Here is a 27,920-nt window from a genome sequence, read left to right as displayed (position 1 = left end):
TGCCTTACTAAGTTTTATTAGCGTTCATTGTGTCTTACTCTTTTGATTTATTTAATTCACTAATGGATTTTAATGGTTTATTGGATTGTATGCTGGTGCAGTTCTTTGATCTTGAGCCTAGCTTTCTCTTTCTCCTTTTTTGGGGAGCTTTATTGTGTATGTTGTGGCATGTTTACACATACATCTTGCTGCCTTGGGTTCTTGCAAGTTGTGTGCATGTTTTATCTGCCCCTACTAGCTTTTAGGTGTCTTGAGAGCATGACTCTGGCTTACTCATCTTTGTCTATTCCAGAAGACCTTGTCTGTTCTTGGCATTTATTAAGTAATTTTCTAAGACTGGGTTGAAATAGTTGCATGTCAAGTTTATATCAGCTGTTAAATACCTTTATGGAAAAACTGGCTGTAAAATAAACTCAACCAGGAAAAAAAAAAAAAACCTCGATTTTTAATAGTGTCTATCCAACCTTTTTTTTTTTTTTTAAGTTGCAAGGGATCCACCAGATGGAATTAAGAAAACTAAGCTTTTATCATCTGCTGGATATAATGTGATTTTGTAACCATTATTGGATTGGTGTTGGTTTAGACAATTTAGTTTCAGCTGACTGTATAGTTAATTCTGGGACTCTTATAAAGTTTTTTTAAAAAAGAGAAAAAGAGAAGATCAAAAGCACTGGAACTCACGAGTAAATAACCCATAGTAACAGAGAGATATAATGCAGTGATGTCAAAGGTGTACAAGAAGTGTGAATCATTTAACATGTGAAGCCAGGGTCTTTAGTCCACTTGGGGAGAGCAAAGTAGTGAGTGGGCTTCTCCATCTTTTTCCCTCTGCCTGCCCTGCTGCCCCCAGCCATATGCTTAGGAGTGGGGCTCCCATTAACACTGCCCTGCTTGTCACTCCTGGGCTCAGCTGACCCTACTTGACATGTCCACTTCAGTAATTGAACTGAAACGCTGATTCATGAACTTAATTCTTAGTGTTCATCTTTTAGCCCTGTCATTTACCCCAGTATGACGTTTATTTTAAAACAATAACTATTTTGGATTAATTGTGTGAGTGAGAGATTATGAATATGTAACTTTGCAGGTATTTTGTTGAAGTTTTAGTCATATTGGAATTTTTAAGATAGAAATGATGGTAGGTGTAGAGCTACTAATATCCTTTTTAAGAAGCTGGGAAAAATCCAGCCATGCAGAATGCCACAGTGGTAGCAACAGTGTCCAGTAAACATATTAAATGGTCTTTAGGATTCTTGTCTTTTAAAGTTTTATTTAATTTTTTTTATGAAGACAAGGTCTTCTTATAGCTCATAACTCATTGCAGCCTCCAGCTCCTGGACTCAGGCCATCCTCCTGCCTCAGCCTTCTGAGTAGCTGGGAAGGGATCCTTGTCTTTAAAACTAGGGGTGTGGAGAGAAGGGCGGGTATAATATAATATGATTTTTCCGTTTAATATTTTCATATATTCTTGGTGATTCATTTTAGTTAGGCATTTATTTATTATTGTTTATTCTAATTTTGTATTATAATAGAGTATAATTGTCTTCTTTTCTTCCCCCCTTTTTTTTTTTTTTAGAGACAGGGTTTCACTATGTTGCCCAGCCTGCTCCAAACTCCTGGGCTCAAGGGATCTTCCCTTCTTGGCCTGCCAAAGTGGTGGGATTACAGGTATGAGCCATCATGCCTGGCCTTGTCTTGTTTTTATTTTATATATATAATATATTACATATAATATATATATAAAATATATATATTACATATAATATATGTAATATGTATTATATATTATATATTATATATGTAATATATATATAAAATATATTGTATATATAAAATATATATTATATAATATATATTATATAGTGTATATATAATATATATTATATAGTGTATATATAATATATATTATATAGTGTATATATAATATATATTATATAGTGTATATATAATATATATTATATAGTGTATATATAATATATATTATATAGTGTATATATAATATATATTATATAGTGTATATATAATATATATTATATAGTGTATATATAATATATATTATATAGTGTATATATAATATATATTATATAGTGTATATATAATATATATTATATAGTGTATATATAATATATATTATATAGTGTATATAATATATATTATATAGTGTATATATAATATATATTATATAGTGTATATATTATATATATTATATAGTGTATATATTATATATATATTATATAGTGTATATATTATATATATTATATATTGTGTATATATTATATATATTATATATTGTGTATATATTATATATTGTGTATATATTATATATATTATATATTGTGTATATATTATATATATTATATATATATATATATTTTTTTGTCTCGCTCTGTCGCCGAGGCTGGAGTGCAGTGGCGCGATTTTGGCTCACTGCAAGCTCTGCCTCCTGGGTTCATGCCATTCTCCTGCCTCAGCCTCCGGAGTAATTGGGACTACAGGCGCCCGCCACCAGGCCCGGCTAATTTTTTGTATTTTTAGTAGAGATGGGGTTTTACCGTGTTAGCCAGGAGGTCTCCATCTCCTGACCTCGTGATCTGCCCGCCTTGGCCTCCCAAAGTGCTGGGATTACAGGCGTGAGCCACCGCGCCTGGCCTTAATTATATTTTTATGAAACTTTTTGATACTACTCAAGTATTTTTTCCTCTACGGTACTATGCTGGACATGTTTTCTAAACTATGTAATGTAAGTGTCATTTGCTATTTTTATCCACCTGATGGAGGTAAGAAATGATCAAAGTACAGTTTAACAGCAGTATTAGCAAGAGTTGAGCCTTGCTGAATATGTAAGTTTCAACGGATTTGCTTTGCAACTACATGCAGTAGATCTTTTAAGAGGGTAGGATATTTAAATTTAACCTTTTTGTGCCACTGTGTGAGAGTGGGCTTCTGAAAATGGAGGGGGGAAGCATCTCTCCTTGGTTAGTAGACATTCAAGTGGAAGATATGTTATAAAAACCTAGTTGTATCTTATAGGGTGCTAAAAGCAAGGTGACTGAACTTCTAACAGGGCATTCTACATTGAGTATGTACTTTTCTCTATAATTAGGCTAAAAAAAAGTTGGTAATATGAAGCTTACAATCATGATTAACCCCCAATTTACAAACCCATGATAAAAAGTGTTGTTGATTACTTGGATCCTATTCTTTTCTGCAGTTTATGTTTCTAGTGACTTACTCAATAGTTTTTTCTTACTCCTTCCCTGGGCAGAATATGTAATATAAGAAACATAAGTCCTTTGAGTTGAGGGAGATCAGATAGATTTAATAAAAGTCATTTATGCTTTATTGCATATTCTGGAAGTCCGAAGAAGAATGACTCTGGTTGCATAGCACTTTTAATAAAGCCACAAAATCATTACCTGACTCAGTGCCAGTTCTTGTTATCATATTTTTACTTTACTGTTTTTGGTATTTCATTTATTTATTATGTTTCAGCTGTGAGAGTACCTTCTACAAAACATTTTAAACTTTTTTCTGTTTTCATTAAGTTGCAGTCCTACTCCACCCAGTCCAGCCTCCTAATTCTAGCCTCTATACAGCTAAGATTGAGGCCATCAGTTATAAGGACGCCTGCTCATAATTACCTTCTCAGAAGGTAATTGTATTAATACTGAATTTATTTAGTGGTATTCTGTCATCAAAAAAAATTCATTAAAAAAAAAAATCAATGAAGGCTGGGCGCAGTGGCTCACGCTTGTAATCCCTCCACTTTGGGAGGCCAAGGTGGGCGGATCACCTGAAGTCAGGAGTTCTAGACCAGCCTGGCCAACATGATGAAACCCCATCTCTACTGAAAATACAAAAAATTAGCTGGGCGTGGTTGTGCACACCTGTAATCCCAGCTACTCAGGAGGCTGAGGCAGGAGAATCGCTTGAACCCGGGAGGTGGAGGTTGCAGTGAACCAAGATCGTGCCACTGCACTCCAGCCTGGGCAACAAAAGCAAAACTCTGTCTCAAAAAAAAAAAAAAAATCAAACTAAACACACTTAATAAATTTCAAGTGCATAAATACATTACAAAACAACATTCATAAAAATAAACTTTCATTAGAACAAAAAAGATAATTTTATAACAAAATATTACATATAAATTCTAATAAATTAACAAGTAACATTAATAAAGTATTTAAAAATAGTGAAACCATTCACAAAAATACATAATAATGAAAATTAAAATATTTTATCTTTAATGACATCTTTTGAAATCAGGTTTATCTGTGGTGTCATTGTTTATGTGCGTGTGTGTGTGTGTGTATATATATATATATATATATATATATGTTTTTTTTTTTTTTTTTTTTTTGAGACAGAGTCTCACTGTTACCCAGGCTGGAGTGCAGTGGTGAGATCTTGGTTCGCTTCAACCTCTGTCTCCTGGGTTCATGCAGTTCTCATGCCTCAGCCTCCAGAGTAGCTGAGACTACAGGTGCATGCCACCACGCCCAGCTGATTTTTGTATTTTTAGTAGAGATGGGGTTTTGCCACGTTGGCCAGGCTGGTCTCAAGTTCCCAACCTCAAGTGATCCACCTACCACACCTCCCAAGTTGCTGGGATTACAGGCATGAGCCACCATGCCCGGCCTAAGTGCATATATATTTTTGTGCACATTTTTACAACTTTTAAAAAAAGCCTTTTTTTTTTTTTTTTTTGAGATGGAGGCTTGCTCTGTCGCCCAGGCTGGAGTGCAGTGGCGTGATCTCGGCTCACTGCAAGCTCTGCCTTGGGTTCACGCCATTCTCCTGCCTCAGCCTCCCAAGTAGCTGGGACTACAGGTGCCCGCCACACGCCCAGCTAATTTTTTGTATTTTTAGTAGAGACGGGGTTTCACCATGTTAGCCAGGATGGTCTCAATCTCCTGACCTCGTGATCTGCCCCCGCCTCGGCCTCCCAAAGTGCTGGGATTACAGGAATGAGCCACCACACCCGGCCCCTAAAAAAAAGCTTTTTTTGACTTAGTAGTGCCCAGGAGACAGTTAAGCAAATTGTAAGCATTTTCTTCTGACTCCTTTGTCTTCAGATAATCTCACCTCTTGTTTGATAACTTATTGAGCAACTTTGTTTTTGTTTTTTTGCAGGGACATCAGTTTTTTTCTTGGTAGCAAGCTGTAGATTTTGTTTCAAAGAAAGCATTTTCATCTTCTCTAGTTTCATCATGTATAGATGGAGATTCCGATGCAGGTATCTGTATCAATTTCAATACAGTCACATTTGTGTTTATTTGAACTCTAGAATAGGAATTACTTTTTTCTTTGATTTTCTTTTTCTTCCTTCTCTTGAGGATCATGAAAGTATAAAAGAATACTTTCTAAATGAGGGTGCTTTTTTAATTTTTTTTTTACAATTTTTAAATTTGGAATTAAAATTTTAACTAGAAAAGAGTTTTTATTAAGCAAGTTTTTTAAAAAAAATCTAAGTTGTTAATTCTGCTCTCAAGATGTAAGTAAGGTGTGTTTCAGACATTATTAAAATACTGAAATAGTGGTATTTGTACCAAAACACTAGTATCTCATTACTTACCGTGATATATAACACTGTATAACTGAATAGTGGAATACCAAAATTGGAATTGCACACTGCATCTAATCCTGTATGCATCTAAGTATATTCTTCTGTGCCTGTACTTTCTGCCTTTTTCATGTTTTGGACAAAACTGTCATCCTTTGTGTACCTCCTCTCTGTGTCCACGTTCCTGTTCTCCTCCCTCAGTGCCTTTATTCTCTCCCTTCCCATTGCTTCCTTTATATCTGCTTACACATGTTCATATGTTTCTCCTATTTTGGAAAAGAAAAAAAAGGTCATTCATTTAATCTTAACTTGACTATTAGTTTTGTTTTGTTTTCTTTTTTTCCTTCCTTCCTTCCTTCCTTCTTTCTTTCTTTTTTTGACGGTGTCTCGCTCTGTTGCCCAGCCTGGAGTACAGTGGCACAATCTTGGCACACTGCAACCTCAGCCTTCCGAGTAGCTAGGACTACAGATGTGCGCCACCATGCCTGGCTATTTTTTTTTTTTTTTTTTTTTTTGTACTTTTAGTATAGACGGGGTTTCATCATGTTTGCCAGGCAGCTCTTGAATTCCTGACCTCAGATCTGCCCACCCCGGCCTCCCAAAGTGCTGGGATGACAGGCGTTAGCCACCGTGCCCAGCCATATTAGTTTCTTCAGTTTTATAAACCAAACTTCTAACTAGGGGATTTGCTGCTTTTTCACTTTACTTTAGTATGTTGTTATCTGGCTTCAGTCCTTGCCTTTTTCTTGAAATTCTTTTTTTAATTTTAAAGACAGAGTCTTGCTCTGTCGCCCAGGCTGGAGTTCAGTGGCACAATCATAGCTTACTGCAGCCTGGAACAAGTGGGCTCAAGTGATCCTCCCACCTAAGCCTCCCAAGTAGCTGGGACTACAGGTGCATGCCACCACACCTGTCTAATTTTATTTATTTTATTTTATTTTTTTTGTGGAGATGAGGTCTCACTATGTTGGCCAGGCTGGCGTCAAACTCTTGGCCTCAAGCAGTCCTCCTGCCTCGGCCTCCCAAAGTGCTGGGATTATAGGCATGAGCCACCACAAATTCCATTTTTTGAAAGAATCTTGTAAGTTAGCAAATTGCTAAATCCAGGGATCTTTTTCAGTTCTCATTTGACACTGTTAATTCTCTACTTTTTAAGAATCCATCTCAGGTGTATGAACTTGGCAGAATAATGAAGCCTGTTTGACCTCAGTTTTCTTGTGTTAAAACTTAAAACAGCTCCTAAGTGTTTTTGAGTATCAAATGCAACAATATGTCTGAAAATATCTGGCATCTAGTTAGTCGCTCACCCTAACCTGACGGTCTGTGATGCTTTAGTTGCTGCCTGGCTCTCGAAATATCTAAGATAGTTTTTTTTCCTATTTTTTCCTCCCTCCACCTTCTTTAAATAAAGACATTCTCTAAGGTGCATTCTTTGAACTTTATCTCTTTGCCTTATGTGTTGGAAATCTCATCTACTTGAAGAGCTTTAGCTGATAAATTTGGGCTGCCAGCAACCAGATAGAGTACATCCTCACTTAATGTTATGAATAGATTCTTGGAAATTGTCACTTTAACTGAAATGACATCAATGATGTCATTTTAATTCAGTGTTGTTTTATTATAACATTGATGAGAGAAAAAATTTGGTTTTCTTTTACATCATTTCACTTAAAGTTGCAGTTTCCAAGAACCTATTGAGGACACGGAGGCTGTCAACCTTGAGGCTACATACCTTGAGGCTACATACCTTGAGGCTGTCCTAGGTTAAACTGTGGTGATTCATTTCCAATAACCTCTTTCAAACCTTCATTTGAAATGCTTTTTATCACCCCAAGTGGAATGTATATGAAACCAAACCCCTTGTTTTTATTCCCCTTTCCCACATACCTTTTAAGAGTACTAAATACATAATAGCATTTTAAGAGTACTAATATTTCTGCCAACCAGAAAACCTCACCACCATCTTTGATTCCCCCCACCCCGCCTACCTTTTTTAAAGGTCTAGTGATTTTTCTTTCCATCGTGTGCAGAATTTTTTCCTTCTCTTATTTGTCTTAACACAGGTTTCATGCAGCTGACCTCCTGATTGATCCAGTGGCTGATACTCTCCACTCTGCCCTGATAATTGGTCACAGTACCTTGATGGTGTTTATGTGTTACACAAAAATATGTAAGGACTTCCCTCTTGCCTCTGAGCTTGTCCACAAACATAATGGATTTCAGGCCCAGTTTATCTGTCTCATCTTGCCCCAACCATTCTTCTGATGGTTTACTTCTTGTTCTCAGAACATGCCTGTATTCTTTCCCATTGTCAGTACAGAAAAGAGATAGTATATGCAGAAAAGGAGTGATGTATTTTCAAGTTAGCCACTCCATAAGTGACTAGTACTGAATCCCACTGAAACTTCCCAGGAGGCTTATGAAATGAATCTTAGAACCCAGCTTCCATATTGGTTGCCCCACAACTATTGACTCCCCACACTTCCAGGTAGTGAATGAGTAAATACAGAGCAGTGCTTTTTGGTTGGACCTGCCTGAAGTCAGTCACAGCTTACAAGAAATTGATCCTCCATAGCTGGCATAAGATATTGGGTCAAGAGGTTTTTGAAATGGTACATAGCATGTGTCTATAATGGTGTGAAAGTTAAAAATTCCAGAAGATACAGAAGAATGTAGAGTGAGAAGTTATGTCTCTTTTCCTTTTTTTATTCTAGAAGAAGTTTGCCAACCCCTGTTCTAGTCATTCTGGTTCCTTTCCTGGAAACATTCATCATTAACTTGTTTCTTGAGACTTGGTGTGTATTTATAATACACCATCCACATACACACATACTTAGTATATACTTTTTCTCAACTTCAAAATATCTTAGTGATTTTCTATATTAGTGTATAGAACATTCTTATTATTCTTTTAGCTCTATAATATTCCGTTATGTGGATCTACCATTTATTTAACTAGTTTTCTATCAATGGACATTTAGTTGTTTTTTTCTTTCTCTTTGTTTTGAGACAGGGTCTCACTCTGTTGCCCAGGCTGGAGTGCAGTGATGTGATCTCTGCTCACCGCAACTTGTACCTCCTGGGCTCAAGCGATCCTCTCACCTCACAGCCTCCCAAATAGCTGGGAACTACAGGTGTGTGCCACCACACCCAGCTAATTTTGTATTTTTTGTAGAGATAGGGTCTCACTTTGTTGCCCAGGCTGGTCTTGAACTCCTGGGCCAAGGGCTCCACCCATCTCCCAAAGTGCTGGGATTACAGGCATGAGCCACCGAGCCCAGCCGACATTTAGTTATTTTGTCTCTTTATTACAAATGATAGCATTACATTTATACATATTTGTAATCCGAAAAGGTCAATTCCTTGAGTGTTCCTATCTTGAACTTTTTTCTGTAATAGGCCTCCCATACTCGTTGCCCACAGTTTGCATTCAGTTTTATTGTAGTGGGTCAGGATCATTAAGAGCTGGAGTTGCTGGGATAGGCCTTTCTCAAGAGGTTCTACTTGAGTTGGACCTTGAGGAATCTGGATGAAGAGGGGGATAATGAAAAGGAGGTGGGAAGGGAAAAAGGACTGTGTGGCTGAAGGCTTGTGATTAGCAAAAGCGTGTCATGCTTTCGAGCTGCACTGCCCAGCACTGTAACCATGAGCCATGAGTACGTGTGGCTGTGAGCACTTGATATATGGCTAGTCCAGAGTTGAGGTGTGCGGTGAGTAAATACCTACCAGGGTCTGAAGATTTAGTATGAAAAAAAGAATGTTAAAATGTCTCAGTAGTTTTAAAAATATTGCTTATAATTTAAATAGCATTTTGGATATATAGGGTTAAGTAAAATGTTATTAAAATTTTTACCTGGTTTTACTTTTAAATATATGGCTACCAGAAAATGTAAAATTGTGTTATGTGGCCTACCTTTGTGGCTGCATGATTTTTTGTTAGACTCTGCTCTGGCTCATCCTTCAGGATGGAGAAGCAGGTTCATTTGGGGAACCTGGTATGTGTTTCAGTGAGAACTGTTGGATAGTTACCGGAATCAAGTATTTGGTATGAAAAGACCATTACGTTTCTTAAAACGGTGAAGTAACATGAAATTAGTTTCAGGAAGATTCAACTGTTCATATTTTGTGGCACTACAAAAACTAATTGAGCACTTACTGTGTACTGAGCACTGTCCTAAAGGGCTTTATTCATTTAATCCTCACAGCAACCCTTTGAGACATAGGTAGCCCTTAAGTTACAGGTGAATTTGAGTCACAGGGAGGTGTACCTATTGGCCCAAGGTCACGCCGTAACTGATAATGCCTTGGCTATGAACTGGCAGTCTGATTCCAGAGCCTATACACTTAACCACTACACTGTGTCCCTGTGAAGGTGAATTAGACAAAGAAGATGATCTTTGCACATAGCAGTGAAGGAATGGTAATGGATCGCTTTTTAATCCTGTTAATATTTTAATTAAAAAAGATCTTCTATCTTCACAGTACCCTGATACTTTTCGTTTTAAGTTCTTGTCACCATGATTGGTTGTATGATTTTGGCCACCCAGGACCAGCTTAGTATGTAACAAGCTTTAAGTTTATTTTTCTTGTGTTTTGTGTATAGGAAGGTTTTAAGAATATGTAGTTTTTTAAAATTTTGTTTTGTTTTACAGTCATGCATCGCTTAATGATGGGGATGTGTTCTGAGAAACGCATTATCAGGCAATTTCATTGTTGTGCAGACGTCCTAGAGTGTACTCAACACAAACCTAGATGTATAACCTGCTATACACCTAGGCTAAATGGTATAGCATATGGCTTCTAGGCTACAAATCTGTACAGTGTGTTACTATATTAAATACTGTAGGCAGTTGTAACATTATATATGTAAAAAAACATAGAAAAGGTACAGTAAAAAATTTGGTACTATAATCTTATGGGACTGCTGCTGTATATTCGGCCCATCATTGATCAAAATGTCATCATGTGGTGCATGTCTGTATGTTAAAGCAAATTTTATTTTATCCCTACATTTTGCAGAGGAACAGAGATTAAATAATGTGGCTGAGGTTTTGTGGCTGGCAATTATAAAACCATGAGACTATGTAGCTTTGATCACTATTGTGTTTGATTTAAAAAGTAAACATTTTGTGTTTGAGCTTAGAGCTAAGTGATCATAAATGGTGTATATTTATTCCTAAAATTTTTCTGGGATTTCAGATCCTGAAATTTTATACGAACCTTTAAAAAGCATTTTCAGGAGGAAAATGTGTCAGAGCCAAGTTGGCATTTGAAATGCCTTTTTTTTTTTTTTTTTTTTTAATATAAGGATTCTTAATATTGGAAGAGAAAGGAAGTTGTTGTTTTGTTATCTCTTGGGTTTCTAGAGATTCATAAGCTTTAAAAATTAAAAATAAGTTATTAGGATTGGAAGAGACCTTTGGAAGTGGCTTATCTAGCCCAGGGCGTCTCAGTCTGGGAACTGTTGACATTTTGGATACATAATTCTTGGTTGTGGAAGGGCTGTCCTATGCATTGTAGGATGTTTAGCAGCATTTCTGGCCTCTACCCACTAGGTGCCAGTAGTTCCCCTTTGATTGTGACGACTAAAAATGTCCCCAGGCATTGTCAGATGTCCCCTGGGAGACAAAATCGCCCTGGTTGAGAACCGCTTTTCTAGCCCATTTCCTGGGAGTGGTGGTTCCCTTGTCTGGAACTCAGATGTTGAGAAGAGAAGGGTATTTACCACCTCCTCTAGCAGTCTATTCCAACTTTGGGTGCGTCTTTGGAGATAGAAATCTCTCCTCTCTGTTAAGTTAAAACCTGCCATCTCTAACTTTTTAGTTCTGCCTCTTAGGACCGTATAGATTGGATAGATTCACATATAAACTTTCCCAATTATTGGAACATGATACCCCGTCCTTCCTGGTCCATCATGGGATTGTTTTAGAGCCAAGTCAGCAAACTTTTTGTAGTTGCCATGTATTTGCAGGCTACCAATCTCTGATGCATAATCTTCCTTTCCTTCCCTCCCTCCTTGCCTCCCACCAGCCTTCCCTCCCTTTCTCTTTCTTCTTATTTCTTGTAACTTCTTAAAAATGTAAAAAACATTTTTTTGCTCTTATAGGCTGGGTTTTGGCTTCAGTAACTTGCCGTCCCTGGTTTTAGAGTCTTTGACATCTGCTAATCTTCAGAGGGCAGTACAGTGCTTTAGAACTGTATATAGAACTTTGGGGAACATCTGAGCAGCACAGAATAACGTTGGACTTGTCATTAACTCCTTCAAGCGAAGAGCTTACTGCTTTTTTGGAGCTTTGTCACATTTACAGTGTAATGACAGCCAAGACACTGGTTTGCCTTTTTCATTAGGCCACTTTACCTTCTTTTTTTTTGAGACAGAGTTTCACTCATTGCCCATCGCGCAATGGCTCAGTCTCAGCTCACTGCAACCTCCGCCTCCCAGGTTGAAGCAATTCTCCTGTCTCAGCCTCCCAAGTAGCTGGGATTATAGGCTTCCACCACCGTGCCACTTTACCTTCTAAGATATTTTTAGACTTCAGCGTAGGACCGTCGGTGTAAACAGCTGTATTAAACTTGTCTTAGCTGGAACCAACTCTCTATACCCTGCTGAGGTTTGTGGGTCTTACTTTGTCCTTTAGAGTGTTAATGAAATTTTTCTTAGCTTCCTGTCATTCAAGTGTTTTTTAAACATACCTGGGTCCTTCATGCAAGTTACTAATACAAATTTGAATGAGATGTAGCTAAGAACTAAATCTGAAATCACAAATGCCTAACAAATAAAGTAATTTTGGCCAGGCATGGTGGCTCACACCTGTAATCGCAGCACTTTGGGAGGCTGAGGTGGGTGGATCACTTGAGGTCAGGAGTTCGAGACCAGCCTGGCCAACATGATGAGAAACCCCGTTTTGACTAAAAATACAAAAATTAGCTGGGCTTGGTGGTGCATACCTATAATCCCAGCTACTTGTGAGGCTGAGGCAGGAGAATCGCTTGAACCAGGGAGGTGGAGGTTGCAGTGAGCCAAGATCACACCACTGCACTCCAGCCTGAGTGACAGTGAGATTTTGTCTCAAAAAAAAAAAAAAGGGAATTTTAATGCATGGATATAGCAGGTCTGTACTCTGTTCTTAAAATTGTTTTGGAGAATTATATGTAAATCTGCATTATACATGTTTAGTGTCCTCAATCTAAAACCCACAGTGCTCCAAAATCTGAAACTTGAGCACTGACATACTCACATGAAATGCTCAGTGGAACATTTTGGATTTCTGGATTAGGGGTACTCAACTATGATATAAATATTCCAAAATCTAAAAAAATCCAAAATTCCAAATACTTCTGGTCCCAGGCATTTCAGGTAAGGGATACTCAAATTGTAGCAACCATCATCGGAGGTTACTGTCATTACTGATGGCTTTCAGAGTGATTAGACAGTAAATAAGTGTAATGACCGTGACAAGAAAATTTTCAAAAAAACTAAATCTTATTTACATGCAAAATAAAATAATTTTGAATAATGATTTTAAGAAGTAACTGATTTTTTTTTTCCAGAAAATATTTACACCAGCAGCTCCAGTTCATACCAATAAAGAAGATCCTGCTACCCAAACTAATCTGGGATTTATCCATGCATTTGTCGCTGCCATATCAGTTATCATTGTATCTGAATTGGGTGATAAGACCTTTTTTATAGCAGCCATCATGGCAATGCGCTATAACCGCCTGACCGTGCTGGCTGGTGCAATGCTTGCCTTGGGACTAATGACATGCTTGTCAGGTGAGTGTGCTTTTCCCCCTCATGAATTCGCTGAATTAAAGGGAAAACATGTTGTGTGACGTGGAGTCCTTGAGTCATTAACCTAGTCATATGGGAATTTGGCTTACACCATATTTGTGGTCTTCCAACCTTTTCCTTGTGTATCCTTTCCTTGTGTAGCCTCTAAAATAATTTTGTACCCCCTCTCGCATAGTTGTCTAAAATTTTTCATCTTAAATTTAAGGAATTGCAAAGATCTAATTTCTGTTATATTGTATAAAGTAAGACAGTTAGGGCTGGGCACAGTCGCTCACGCCTGTAATCCCAGCACTTTGGGAGGCCGAGGTGGACGGATCATGAGGTCAGGAGTTCCGAGACCAGCCTGACCAACGTGGTGAAACCCCATCTCTACTGAAAATACAAAAATTAGCTGGGCATGGTAGTGTGCACCTGTAATCCCAGCAACTCAGGAGGCTGAGGCAGGAGAATCGCTTGAACCCAGGAGGCAGAGGTTGCAGTGAGCCAAGATCGCGCCACTGCGCTCCAGCCTGGGTGATAAAGACTCCATCTCAAAAAAAAAAAAAAAAGAGACTTAGGGTGTTTTTAAAATATACCCAGTGACTCTAAATACCATTAGCAATTTGATACCCACTATCACCATCATTCCTTTAAAACAAATGTGAATATACTTTTTTAACAGTTGGAAATTTTCATTTCTTTCTTCCTATAATTTATATTTTCATTACTTTCCTTAATTTTACTCTAATGATTATAAATTTTTGCTTCAAAATTTATTACAAAGCTGGTCCAAGTGCGATGGTGTTTACAGCTAATCGATGACAAACCAGTTACAGATTTCTTTCTTCCTTGTCCACCCTCACTGCTTCACGTTACGAGCCTAAAGAAATATACGTATGGATCACCCCATCATATCTGCCTGCAATAAAAATAAGCATTTAATATCATTGAATTTTCAAAGATATTGTAAATTTCTCCTAGTAAATCTCTCAAGTGTTAACTCCATGACTTGAGTTGTTAATAGTTATTAGTACTCAAAGAGAATATATTACAAATTTAAATAATCATTTTAAAAAATTGGAAATACATCTCTTAATGAGATGATAGGGCTATTTTTTATTTATTTATTTATTTTTTTTTTTTTAGAGACTGGGTCTTGCTCTATCACTCAGGCTGGAGTGCAGTGGCATGATCATAGCTCACTGAGACCTGGAACTCCTGGGGTCAAGTGATCCTTCCACCTCAGCCTCCTGAGTAGCTGGGACCGTAGGCTCATGCCACCATGCCCAGCTAAATTTTTTGTTTTTTGTAGAGACAGGGTCTGGTTGTGTTGCCCAGGCTGATCTTGAACTCCTGGGCTCAAGCTATCTTTCCACCTTAGCCTCCCAGTGTACTGATATTATAAGTATGTGTGCCTGCCCATTCTTTTACCTTGTATTTATTTTTTAAATTTTTATTTATTTATCTTTTTATTTATTTTGAGACAGACTCTCGCTCTGTCACCCAGGCCGAAGTGCAGTGGCATGATCCCGGCTCACTTAAACCTCCACCTCCCAGGCTCAGGCAATTTTCCTGCCTCAGCCTCCCAAGTAGCTGAGACTACAGGCACGTGCCATCACGCCTGGCTACTTATTGTATGTTTTGGTAGAGATAGAGTTTTACCATGTTGGCCAGGCTGGTCTCAAACTCCTGACCTCAAGTGATTGCCTGCCTTGGCCTCCCAAAGTGCTGGGATTACAGGCGTGAGCTACCGCGCCTGGCCCCTGGCCCATCATTTTACAATTTTTAAACATTTTATAGAAATAATTTTAAGTTTACAAAGCAGCAAAAATAAAATAGTACGAAGAACACTTAAATACCTTTTGCCTAGATTCACCTGTTGTTAACATTTTATCCCATTTGTTTTAGCATTTGTACTCTATCTAAATAAAATTGTAAATGTGTGTATATACACATTGTTTAAATACCTGTCTATAGTGTGTACATATACATACATTATTTATAAGCGACATAATGCACACATGTAATCACAACATTTAATATATATTATGTATTGATACAGTACTTGAATCTGTCATCCATATTTTAATTTTCAATGACCTAATGTCCTTTCTTGTTTTTTGAAAGGACATAGGCCAGGCACGGTGGCTCACGCCTGTGATCCCAGCACTTTGGGAGGCTGAGGCAGGCGGATCACGAGGTCAGGAGATCGAGACCATCCTGGCTAACACGGCGAAACCCCGTCTCTACTAAAAAAAAATCCCAAAAAATGGCCGGGCTTGGTGGCGGGCATCTGTAGTCCCAGCTCCTTGGGAGGCTGAGGCAGGAGAATGGCGTGAACCCAGGAGGCAGAGCTTGCAGTGAGCCGAGATCGTGCCACAGCACTCCAGCCTGGGTGACAGAGTGAGACTCTGTCTCAAAAAAAAAAAAAAGAAAGGACATAAAATTTATTAAATATTTCACTTGTGATATCAGTTTTATGTAATTTAAGTGGGTTTAACAGTCTTTATGTTATTATTTTGCCTCAACTGTTAAATCATATGTCTTTATTTCTACATCTTCCTTCTCTTTTACAGCTTTATTTAGTTTTATAGATTTAACCACTTTTTTTTTAATACTTTATGTTCTGGGATACATGTGCAGAACGTGCAGGTTTGTTACACAAGGTATACATGTGCCATGGTGATTTGTTGCACTCATCAAACCATCATCTAGGTTTTAAGCCCTGCATGCACTAGGTATTGGTCCTAATGCTCTCCCTCCCCTTGCCTCCGACCCCTCAGTAATGTCCTTTATATCAGTGTTTTTCCCTTTGGTCTAGGTCAGATATTGCATTTAGTTATTTATTATCTTTTTAGTCTTTTAATCTGAAATATATCCATAGCCTTTTTTTTAAAATGTTTTCTGTCATCAACTTTTTTGGGAGAATACAGTGTATCCCTCCTCCCCCTACCCCAGGAATGGACTGTTCCCCATTTTTTGTTTGTCTGATGTTTCCTCATGGTTAGATTGAGGTAGGCATTCCTGACTAGAAAATTGCATAGGTGATACTTTGTCTCTCCAAGAATGTCTTATCTGGAAGCACATGGTGTCCATTTATTCCTCATTGGTGACATTAATTTTGGTGACCCAGTCAGTATTTCTTTTCTGTGTTGTCTTTGTCTTCCCTTGCAACTAATATCTAATCTGTAGGGATATACTTAAAGACAGTACAAATACCCTCTTCCTCATCAAAATTTCTCCAAAGATTTTGCATCAATTGATGATTCTTGCATAATTAAATCTTTCCTTGATGCTTGCAAAATGATGCTTTTAATTCTAATACTTCTTGCCTATTCACCAGTGAGCCTTGGTATTCTACTGCCAGCAAGAGCTCTCATTCCTTTCCCGTTTGTTTGTCTTTTTACTAGCAGTACAAACTCATGGATTCCTTTTTTCAGTGGTTTATAATTAATTATTTAACTGTTTTGCTGATTAAATTATCCGATGTTAGGGCAGTGAGAGCCTCTCCAAACTGTGTCCTGTGTCTTTGTGGCATGCTCCCATTTGTTTTTGCTCCTCACTTTCTAGTACAACAAGATATTACAGGTTGATCATGCACCTGCTCTGCCCAGTCCTGGAACTGGCCATTTCTCAGCGGAGCTTTGAGGAGCTTTTTAGGGGAGAATGGTATTATAACCCAAGATCTAGGTGCAAGGTTACTGAGTTCCTTGTTACTGAGATGTCTTTGCCTCTTGTCTTTTTCAGTGGACAGAGCTAGAAAATATATGCTTGTGTCTTGTGTGTACACATACATATATACAAATTTACATCCATACATATACACACACACAATAATTTAAATACAGATGTGCACACAAACATAGGTTTGCTACATTTCTAACCATGATTTTAACATCTTTTCAGTTTTGTAATGTAGGGAATTATTTACGTACAGGTTATACATTTAATTTTCAGGCAGATTTTTAAGTGTTGCACCCATTTTATAAAAAGAGCTGGTGAATTAAAGAGTAATTGTATTTTTCTTTCTTTCTGTCTTTCTTTTTTTTTTTTCTGAGATGGGGTCTCACTCTGTTGCCCAAGCTGGGATGCAGTGGCATGATCGCAGCTCACTGCAGCTTTGACCTCCTGGGCTCAAGTGATCCCCCTACCTCTGCCCCTCAAGTAGGCTGGGACCACAGGCGTGTGTCACCCCGTCAGGCTAATTTTTGTATTTTTTTTGTAGAGACAGGATTTTGCCATGTTGACCAGTGGTCTCAAGCTCCTGGGCTCAAGTAATCCACCCGACTCAGTCTCCCAAAGTGCTGGGATTACAGGCATGAGCCACCGTGCCTGGCCAGAGTAATTGTATTTATTATACGTATGGTCGTGTCCTCTGTTCCTTACATATTTGTTTTTGTTTGTTTATGAGACAGGGTGTCACTATGTTTCCCAGGCTGGTTTTGAACTTCTAGACTCAAGCAATCCTTCCACCGTGGCCTCCCAGAGTGCTGGGATTATGCCACTTTGCCCAGCCAAATTTTTAAGTTTTAATTACTGAATTAGTATTACTGATGTACTTGTGTTTCACCATTAGGATTTGAGTTCTTGATATAGTTCCAGGCATCATTTTTTATATAACTTACACAGATGTCTTTCCTTATCAGTGGGAAAGAGTGGAACTGAATGTGTGAGCCTGTTGTAACATTACTTTAATATATATTATAAGAAATTTTTAGATTTTTTTCATAAAATGTACTTATTTTAAATAGTTACAAAGGAGCAGAGTTTGAATCTTGCTATGTGAGAATCTTGTCATGATTCTTCACTAGAAGTTTGTAATTCAAAGATTTGTGATGAAGAAATACCACTATGCAAGTGGCGTGACTTCCCAGTTATAAAATCTCAGCTCTTGAGAGGGCCTCAGAGCTAACTTCTACCCCAGGTACTGTGCCTTGCACAACATAAGGCAAGCCAGCCTCTGACTGAACATGCCTGGAAAGGAGTTCAATATCTTACTTAACATCTCTCAGGAAGATGTGCCATCTTCAACTGGACCATTGGCTTCTGAGTAAGCTGTGTTAGGCCTGGGCTAGACCTAATGGTTTATTATTGGTGGAGAGAAAGATCTGGAAATACTTGAGTTTATTACATACTAGATTAGCTTCTAATGTGAACCATTTTTCTTTTAACAGTGATAAATTATTGTTTCTGAAGTTAACTGTTCCTTTAGTTGGTGGTGATACACACTCGATTAACAAACATACTGTTGTTATTTTTTCCAGTTTTGTTTGGCTATGCCACCACAGTCATCCCCAGGGTCTATACATACTATGTTTCAACTGTATTATTTGCCATTTTTGGCATTAGAATGCTTCGGGAAGGCTTAAAGATGAGCCCTGATGAGGGTCAAGAGGAACTGGAAGAAGTTCAAGCTGAATTAAAGAAGAAAGATGAAGAAGTAAGCCATGGCACTGTTGATCTGGACCAAAAAGGCACTCAACTAGGAATAAACACTCTACAGAGGTTTCTCAGTGGCCCCATCTGTGTGATATGCGGGGCTACACAAAAATAGCTTCTTTTGCTTTGTTCTTTTCTTATACCTGTTTGTGATCTGACTTGGGGTTGGTGTGAATGTAGTAGAGAAAGGAAGCTGACAGATGAATACTGAACACAGGTAATCAATTTCCTTAATTAGGTTGATTATAAGCTCCTGAAAAGCAGGAACTGTATTTTATAATTTTACATGTTTCTCCCGTAGTGTCTAGGATAGTAAGTGAGCAGAGCAGTAAATACTGTTTGGTTCGTTCTGCTGAGGAGAAACGGAAGAATTGAGACTATAGCATTTGTTGCTGTGTGAGACCAGTGGTTCAGAGGGGAGGTTTGGAGGTCACATAAACGTAGTTTTTTTGGAGCATATTTCATAGAATTTAAACACTTAGAAAAATTAAGTGATTTGTGTGCTATTTTGATTTGCTTCCTGTGCTTACTTTCATTCGTTTATTATTTATTTTAGTTTCAACGAACCAAACTTTTAAATGGACCGGGAGATGTCGAAACGGGTACAAGCATAACAGTACCTCAGAAAAAGTGGTTGCATTTTATTTCACCCATTTTTGTTCAAGCTCTTACATTAACATTCTTAGCAGAATGGGGTGATCGCTCTCAACTAACTACAATTGTATTGGCAGCTAGAGAGGTGAGTGATGTTTGAGAGGAGACTGTTTAAAATGAAACGTAATTAATACTACTTTGTTCCAGAAAACACTGGACACACTCAAGTGGGCCACAGCATTCCTTCATAGGCAAGACTGTTTTACATCTGATAATTCTGCTGCTCTCTAAAATTGGCCTCCTCCCAGTTCCTGCTACCTGCAGGTGAAATTCTTGTAACCAAGCTCAGTTGGGCTCTTTTTACTCATTCTTTTCCCTTTGGTTTTGCCAAGATGATGCCGTGGTACTTGTCATCTTAGCTTGGTTTTCTTATCATAGAACTTTTTTATAGTTATTGAGAATATAAATCAGTATAATATTATTGAAGGCCATTTTGGTGTTTCACATCTAAAGCCTTAAAAATGTGTAGCTAGCCGGGCGTGGTGGTATGCACCTGTAGTCCCAGCTACTCAGGAGGATTGAGGTGGGAGGATTGCTTGAGCCCGGGAGGTTGAGGCTCCAGTGAGCTGTGTTCGCGCCACTGCACTCCAGCCTTAGTGACAGGGAGACCCAGTCTGGAAAAAAAAAAAAAAAGTGTATAGCTTTTGGTTCATCTGTTACACTAAAATTGAGTGTTGCACAGACTACTTATAATTATTGTAACTTAGTAAAAATTTAGAAACAGCCTAATAATCCAGCAGAAAATTGGTTCAACTGTTTACAAATCTCTGTGTAGCTCTTAGAATATTCACTCTTCAACATCATTTCAGTGACATGGAAAAATTTTTAAAGGAGGTTTACTTTTAAAATATAAAAAGAAGGCCGGGCGCCGTCCCTCACGCCTGTAATCCCAGCACTTTGGGAGGCCAAGGTGGGCGGATCACCTGAGGTCAGGAGTTTGAGACCAGCCTGACCAGCATGGAGAACCCCCTACTACTAAAAATACAATTAGCCGGGCAAGGTGGCTCATGCCTGTAATCTTAGCTACTCAGGAGGCTGAGGCAGGAGAATTGCTTGAACCGGGGAGTCAGAGGTTACAGTGAGCCTAGATTGCACCACTGCACTCCAGCCTGGGCAGCAGAACGAGACGCTGTCTCAAAAAATTAAATAAATAATATATAAAAAGAACAAAAAAGACTTAACGAAATGAAAACATTATTTTTATTTCAGTGCTTATCTATCGTTGTGTACTGCTATTATGGGTAATTTATTTATTTACTTTTTGGTAGGGGTGGGGTCTCACCATGTTGTCCAGCTGGTTTTGAACTCCTGGCCTGAAACTTCCTGCCTCAGCCTTGCAAATAATCCTTCTGGGATTGTAGGTGAGAGTCACTGCTCTGGCCTAGGTGACTTGTTTGTTTCTGTGTAGGAACTTTTTGTTGAGTCTTAGCCCAAGAATCCTAAGTAGCCCAAGAATCCTAAGTTCTGGAGTGGGAAGCTAGAGACCTCAGCTCATCTTGTAGCTTTTACTCTTCAGATGAAGAACCTGACCCCCAGAGAGATCGGGTGACTTGTGTGAGGGAGTAAGCTGGCTGGCTGTGGCCTTCTTCAGATGTTCAATGCCATTTATTTAAAACATGCCCATTGGTTTTTTATTTTTTAATTTTTCTTTTGAGGGGAATAGCGAGGTTTTATATGAGGCACTTGTCATTGTTCACACGGATTTATTAAGATTTCCCGTGGAGACGGTTATGGAATGGAATACTGCTGCCACTTTTCAACCTCTTTTTCATCTTAACTAGTATTATTTCTTATCTGTGTTTATATCAGATTCTCTTTTTATAAGATTAAGATTGTTTCTAATTCCTTGGAACTATCATAAAAGAACAAGTTCTTTAATTATAGGCTGTGGTTTAAAATATAAGACAGTTGAAGGCCAGGACTAAGATAGATGGGAAAGGCTATTTTGTCAGAGAAGCTTCAAAAATGCTGTATTTTGGGAAAAAAAATGGAACTCTGATTTTCATTTGATTCTCATAAAACAAACTTTGTTTAAAAATATCACTTTAATTAGCTGGGCGTGGTAGCGGGTGCCTGTAATCCTAGCTGCTAGGGAGGCTGAGGCAGGAGAATCACTTGAAACCAGGAGGCAGAGGTTGCAGTAAGCCAAGATGGTACCACTGCTCTCCAGCCTAGGTGACAGAGTGAGACACTATCTTAAAAATACATATATACATATATATATATATTTATTTATTTAATGGCTGTACCCTATATTCTTCTTGATTTCTAGCCTTTTATTGGCTCTCAGATTGCCAGTTGGGACTCAAAAGTAAGTAACCAGTTTGTTGAGGTGGTAGTGGTTCTACCAGCGTGAGTTATCACGACAGCAGAATCAGTGCGTTTTTCTCTATACTCTATGGCATAGACTCTATGCCATAGAGTGACGTGTGAAAGGCTTGAGGCTCCTTACCTACGAGACACCCTGGTCCCTTCTAGCAGTATGGCACGTGCTGACTGGGTTTGAGTCTCTTGCTGTATAATCACATTACTGCACTTCCCTTCATTTTCTCATCCAAAAATGGGGATTACCTGCTTTGTGGATTGGTTTGCAGATGGAATAACACACGCAGGGTATCTAGCACGGTCCCCGATATGGCACATTCAGTGTTAGCCACACTTCCATACTAACTGCACTGCAGGGATATTTAATGAGCTCTTAAATGGCAGAAATGTTGTGTCTTTTCCTGTTCCCTTAGTATTCCTATTTTTGTTGGTAATTTTTCTTATGAACCATGCAGTTGTCTAGTTCAGGCCATTTTAGTATGCAGTTTTATCTTTGCTTCCAACATGATTTAATGTTCCCAAATTGGATTTCATATAATCCTAGTGTCCTTTGAGACTTGAATTGGTTCTAGGCCAAAAAAGGGTGAGGGGGAAGGAAGAAATTCAGAGTCAAATTTGGCAAATAATATATCCCTGGTGTTTTGTTTTTTCTTTTTAAGACTCGGGCCGGGTGTGGTGGCTCACGCGTTTAATCCCAGCACTTTGGGAGGCTGAGGTGGGCAGGTCACCTGAGGTCAGGAGTTCGAGACCAGCCTGGCCAACATGGCGAAAAATACAAAAATTATCCGGGCGTGGTGGCACATGCCTGTAGTCCTAGCTACTCGGGAGGCTGAGGCAGGAGAATCTCTTGAACCCGGGTGAGCCGAGATCGCGCCACTGCACTCCACTTTGGGCGACAGAGCTAGCTAGATTCCATCTCAAAAAAAAAAAAAAAAAAAAAACGACGACTCAGTATACAAATAAAGACTGAAAAATCCTGTATTAAAGCAACTAGTTAAATACTAGTTTATTTTACTTAATCTAGTGAATTTTTAAATATTTTCTTTCTTTTTTTTTTTTTTTGAGATAGGGTCTGGCTCTGTCAACCAGGCTGGAGTGCAGTGGCACAATCTCAGCTCACCTCAACGTCCACCTCCTGGGCTCAAGCTGTCCTCCCACCTCAGCCTTCCGAGTCTGGGACTACAGGTTCCCACCACCACGCCTGGCTAATTTTGTATTTTTTGTAGAGATGGGGTTTTGCCATGTTGCCCAGGCTGATCTCGAACTCCTGAGCTCAAGCAATCTGCCCACCTTGGCCTCCCAAAGTGCTGAGATTACGCCCAGCCTAAATATTACTTTCAAATAGAACCATCTTCGTGGGTAGCAGTTTATAATACACAAGTAGAATTTGGGAAATGTAGTCCCAGTCTTCCATTCTTCACAGTGGATGCTTCAGCCAGTTTCCTGTCTCTGCACACACACTGCCCGACAGCGGGCTTTCTCTTCTTCAGAGCAGCAGCAGTTCCCTTTCTTCATTCCCACCCATCACAGTGGCAGCCCCCTCTGCCCTCCTGTATTCTGAATCCCACCCTTATAATATGCTTAGATTTCGCCTTTCTCCCAGCCATTTTGTGAGCAGTGTTTCTGTGTACCAATTTTTTCTCATCCTTTAAAAAGAAAAAAAAAGCCCCTTTTCTCAATTCTACATCGCAAATCCCACTCTTTCCCTCCTGCAGTGTCAGAGGGCTTGGCTGTGATGGGAATAAGCCTTGGCTCTGTTCTCCTTGCATACTTAGCCCATGGGAACCCAATTTCTGGCCTCACCAGGAACGTTGTTGTGCTTTGAGCTCCCCGTGGCCTTCGATGGTGCCTCCGTTGGTCCTTACAAGAGGTGATTGGCTGGCCACCTCACTTGCTTTCTCCTGTGGACCCTTCTTTCTCTGTCCTTCCTTGAATGCTGCCTTTGTCCCTCATGATTATGCCTTCAACATTCTTCTCTTTCTGCTTTCTCTATAACAGGGTTATTGACTCTTTTTTTTGAGAGTCTTGCTCTGTCACCCAGGCTGGAGTGTGGTGGCACAATCTTGGCTTGCTGCAACCTCTGCTTCCTGGGTTCAAGCGATTCTTCTGCCTCAGCCTCCCGAGTAGCTGGGATTAGAGACATGTGCCACCAAGCCTGGCTAGTTTTTGTATTTTTAGTAAAGATGGGGTTTCACCATGTTGTCCAGCCTGGTCTCAAACTCCCAACCTCAGGTGATCTGCCTGCCTCGGCCTCCCAAAGTGGTGAGATTACATGTGTGAACCGTCTGCCCACCCTGATTCAACTGACTCTTAACTTTAAAAATCACATTGGTCTTACCATAGTTCATCCAAAGAATTGTGGAAGAGAAACTAGGGTGTCATGCTTAATTTTTTTTTTTTGAGATGGAGTCTCACTCTGTCACCCAGGCTGGAGTGCAGTGGCATGATCTCAGCTCACTGCAACCTCAACCTCCTGGATTCAAGCCAGTTCTCCTGCCTCAGCCTGCCCAGTAGTTGGAACTACAGGTGCCTGCCACCACACCCGGCTAATTTTTTGTATTTTTAGTAGAGACGGAGTTTCACCATGTTTCAGTCTCCTGACCTTGTGATCCGCCCTCCTCGGCCTCCCAAAGTGCTGGGATTACAGGCGTGAGCCACTGCACCCAGCCAATTTTTCTTTTTTTAATAAGAGATGGGAGTCTTGCTTTGTCACCCAGGATGGAATTTGTAGCATAGTAGTATGATCATAGCTCACTGTAGCTTCAAACTCAGGCTCAAGTGATCCTCTCATCTCAGCCTCCTGAATAGCTGGAACTACATGCATGAACCACTGCACCATTATTTTATTTTTAAGAGACAGGATCTCGCTGTACTTCTCAGGCTAGTCTTGAACTCCTGGCCTCAAGTGATCCTTCTGCCTTAGCCTCCTGAGTGGCTGGCTCCACTATGCTTGGCTCTGATATTTTTCCATAAAGCCTATCATTCATTTATCATGGAGGTATGTTAATTTTGCCTTCTTAATTTCTCTCAAATTCACCTGCTCTTTGCCTACGGTCATCTACCCTGATCTGGGGCAATGCAGTTTCTTCCCAGCGCTGTTGCTGTAGCATCGCAGTGGATCACCCTTCCTTTAGTCTTGTTCCCCTCTGGTTCTTTCTCTCCACTAGACTTTAAAAATTTTTTGAGATAGGGTCTTGCTTTGTTGCCCAGGATGGAGAACAATCACAGCTCACTGCAGCCACGACTTCCTGGGCTCAAATGATCCTCCCACCTCAGCCTCCCGAGCAGCTGGGACCACTTGTGCTTGCTAGGATGCCTGGCTAATTTTTAATTTTTTTGTAGAGATGAGGTCTCACTATGTTGCCTAGGCTAGTCTCAAACTGCCAGGCTCAAGCAATCCTCTTGCTTCAAACCTCCCAAAGTGTTGGGATTACAGGCATGAGCCACTGTACCTGGCCTAGTGGACTTCTAAAGCATAAATCTGTTCTGTTACTTTCCAGCTAAAAACCAACAAGTGTCTGAGGACACAGTTTAAACTCCAAGATGATAGGGTCCTCCCTGACCTGGGCTCCCACCTACCCTCATGACCTCCTTTTGTGAAATGCTGAAGGGCTCTGCAGCTGGTTGTCTGGTACTGCTGGCCTCTGCTTTCTATTTACATGTTCCTTCTCCCACAAAACAAAATCACATTCTCACTACCCCCTGCTCATTCTTCAGGGCTGTCTTCTGGGAAACTTTTACTAAATACCCCTCTCCCCCTAATCTGAGTGCCTGCTTTGCTCAGGTAGCATGTGTTCACTGGATAAATCCTTGGTTCCTGGCACTGAGGCAGGGTTTCTGTTCCCAGGAAGCAGAGGCATACTATTCTGTAAAGGATTGACTGAGTTTCTCATAATACCAAGCAGTACCTGAGGGAACGGATGTCTAGCTTAAAATCCTCCCTAGCACTTGTCATAGCAGTGCTACGTATTGACTGTGAAGGAAGTTTAATAACTGCTGAAAGGTTCGATTAGCTTTATTTCATCAGGATTTTATTTCAACTTTTAGGTCTAGTCTTAAGTATAACTGGTACGTATTCCTTCAAGCAGCCATTACACCTTTCATAAATTTATACACCTGCATTTTTATAACTATTATACTTTTTAATCGTTGGCCACCATTTTTAATGCTTCTGAATTGTTATGGTTCTCAAGCAGCAGTTGTCACCTTGGTTTTGAATTAATGCTGTGACGCTTGCTTCCAGGACCCCTATGGTGTAGCCGTGGGTGGAACTGTGGGGCACTGCCTGTGCACGGGATTGGCAGTAATTGGAGGAAGAATGATAGCACAGAAAATCTCTGTCAGAACTGGTAAGTTTTGAAAATTACAAATCAGATAACATTGTAGAATCACTGAGAGATTAAAGGGTGTTAGCTTTGATTATTTAAATTTCTGCTGCTGAAGTATACTTGGTTTTTGTAATTACCTACCATCTCTTATAGAGGTATTACTCCTGGTATTGCAAATACGGACTTTTTTCACCTGTGTAGAAGTTAGCAAAATACAAGGTCATTTTTATTGAATTCATAGTTGCTTCTTAACATATTATCTTAGTAAAACAATTGTCATTTGGAAGTATGAGAAGTTTTTGGCTCTAAAAATGTGTCTTACAAGACTGGAATCATGTGGAGACCATATGTACTGATTCTGCTGAGTATGTCCTGTGAAGCCACAGTTAGGTCTAGAGATGGAAGAATTGTCTCTTTGCTAGTCAGAAGACTTGAACATTTTCTTTTATGACTGGATTTTAACATGAGTTATAGTTCTACTGTTGCTTGCCAGCACTGCCTGGATTTAATACAATCCTGTCATTTCTCAAAACAGTGCTGGAGAAAAACCTGATTCTTAGTGTTCACAGTCAAGCATGTTAAGTATTGTTCCTTGCTATGTAAAAGGGGTTGAAGTGATTCTAATTTGTTTTCAAGGTTAGTTTAATAGATTGGAAGAATAATTGGCTGCCTCATCGGCTCCCTTTTCATTCTGTACAGTATCAAGGTATAGGAATTTTGCTGTATTTGACTTTTTTTCTCTCTCTCTTCCAGTGACAATCATAGGAGGCATCGTTTTTTTGGCGTTTGCATTTTCTGCACTATTTATAAGCCCTGATTCTGGTTTTTAACAAGCTGTTTGCTCATCTGTATTTAGTTTAAAATAGGTAATATTATCTTTCTGTACATAGTGTACATTACAACTAAAAGTGATGGAAAAATACTGTATTTTGTAGCACTGATTTTGTGAGTTTGACCCATTATTATGTCTGAGATATACTCATTGATTCTATTTGTAACAAGGAGTTTTAAAAGAAACCTGACTTCTAAGTGTGGGTTTTTCTTCTCTCCAGCATAATTATGTTAATATGGTCCTCATTTTTCTTTTGGTGCAGAACCGTTGTACAGTGGGGTCTACCATGCAATTTTCTTTCAGCACTGACCCCTTGTTAAGGAATACAAATTTTCTCCTTCATCACTTAGGTGTTTTAAGATGTTTACCTTAAAGCTTTTCTTGGGGAAAGAATGAATTAATTTCTATTTCTTAAAACATTTCCCTGAGCCAGTAAGCAGTAGTTTAATCATTGGTCTTTTCAAAATTAGGTGTTTAAAAAAAGAGACATATATGATATTACTGTTATATCAATAACATGGCACAACAAGAACTGTCTGCCAGGTCATTCTTCCTCTTTTTTTTTTAATTGGGTAGGACACCCAATATAAAAACAGTCAATATTTGACAATGTGGAATTACCAAATTAAAAGAGAATACTATGAATGTATTCATATTTTTTCTATATTGAATAAACAATGTAACATAGATAACAATATAAATAAAAGTGGTATGACCAGTGCTTGTTTTTCCTTGTGTGTCGTATACAATTATCAGTATTGATAGGCCAATTTCTAAAGCTGATGTAAAAACACTAACATATTAAATATTTGAGATACTTGAGATACGCCTAAAGTAGCTAAACAGGAGCCAGGCATTGTTCGAAAGCACTGTCGTCACCCTTACAGTTCTGTGAGGTAGTAGGTACTAATATAAGGTTAAGAAAGAAAAAAATTCACTCACCAAAGGTTACATGGTAGTCACACCAGGCTGTTTAATTCCAGAGCCTAACGTCATTCATTATGC

The 27,920-nt window shown here is 39.0% G+C and overlaps 1 protein-coding gene and 1 long non-coding RNA gene across 2 annotated transcripts in view; both read left to right on the top strand.

Annotated features, from left to right (window-relative positions):
• The window catches only part of TMEM165 (transmembrane protein 165), a 30,162-nt gene extending 2,526 nt beyond the window's left edge, over positions 1-27,636 (top strand). Inside the window, exons 2-6 of the mRNA XM_002814783.6 lie at positions 13,115-13,340; positions 18,602-18,777; positions 19,333-19,515; positions 25,999-26,104; positions 26,837-27,636. Of these exons, the coding sequence (XP_002814829.1) occupies positions 13,115-13,340; positions 18,602-18,777; positions 19,333-19,515; positions 25,999-26,104; positions 26,837-26,913 (768 nt within the window). The 3' untranslated portion in view covers positions 26,914-27,636. The remainder of the gene's footprint in view (positions 1-13,114; positions 13,341-18,601; positions 18,778-19,332; positions 19,516-25,998; positions 26,105-26,836) is intronic.
• On the top strand, positions 4,364-12,667 carry LOC129058991 (uncharacterized). Its single transcript, XR_008524527.2, has 2 exons — positions 4,364-5,236; positions 7,627-12,667. It is a non-coding gene; the product is annotated as an uncharacterized LOC129058991 (long non-coding RNA).
• Positions 27,637-27,920: the final 284 nt, after the last annotated feature.

This window comes from Pongo abelii, chromosome 3 (assembly GCF_028885655.2).
Source record: "Pongo abelii isolate AG06213 chromosome 3, NHGRI_mPonAbe1-v2.0_pri, whole genome shotgun sequence".
Taxonomy (NCBI): Eukaryota; Metazoa; Chordata; class Mammalia; order Primates; family Hominidae; genus Pongo; species Pongo abelii.
This window is presented reverse-complemented; position numbering and strand designations above follow the sequence as displayed.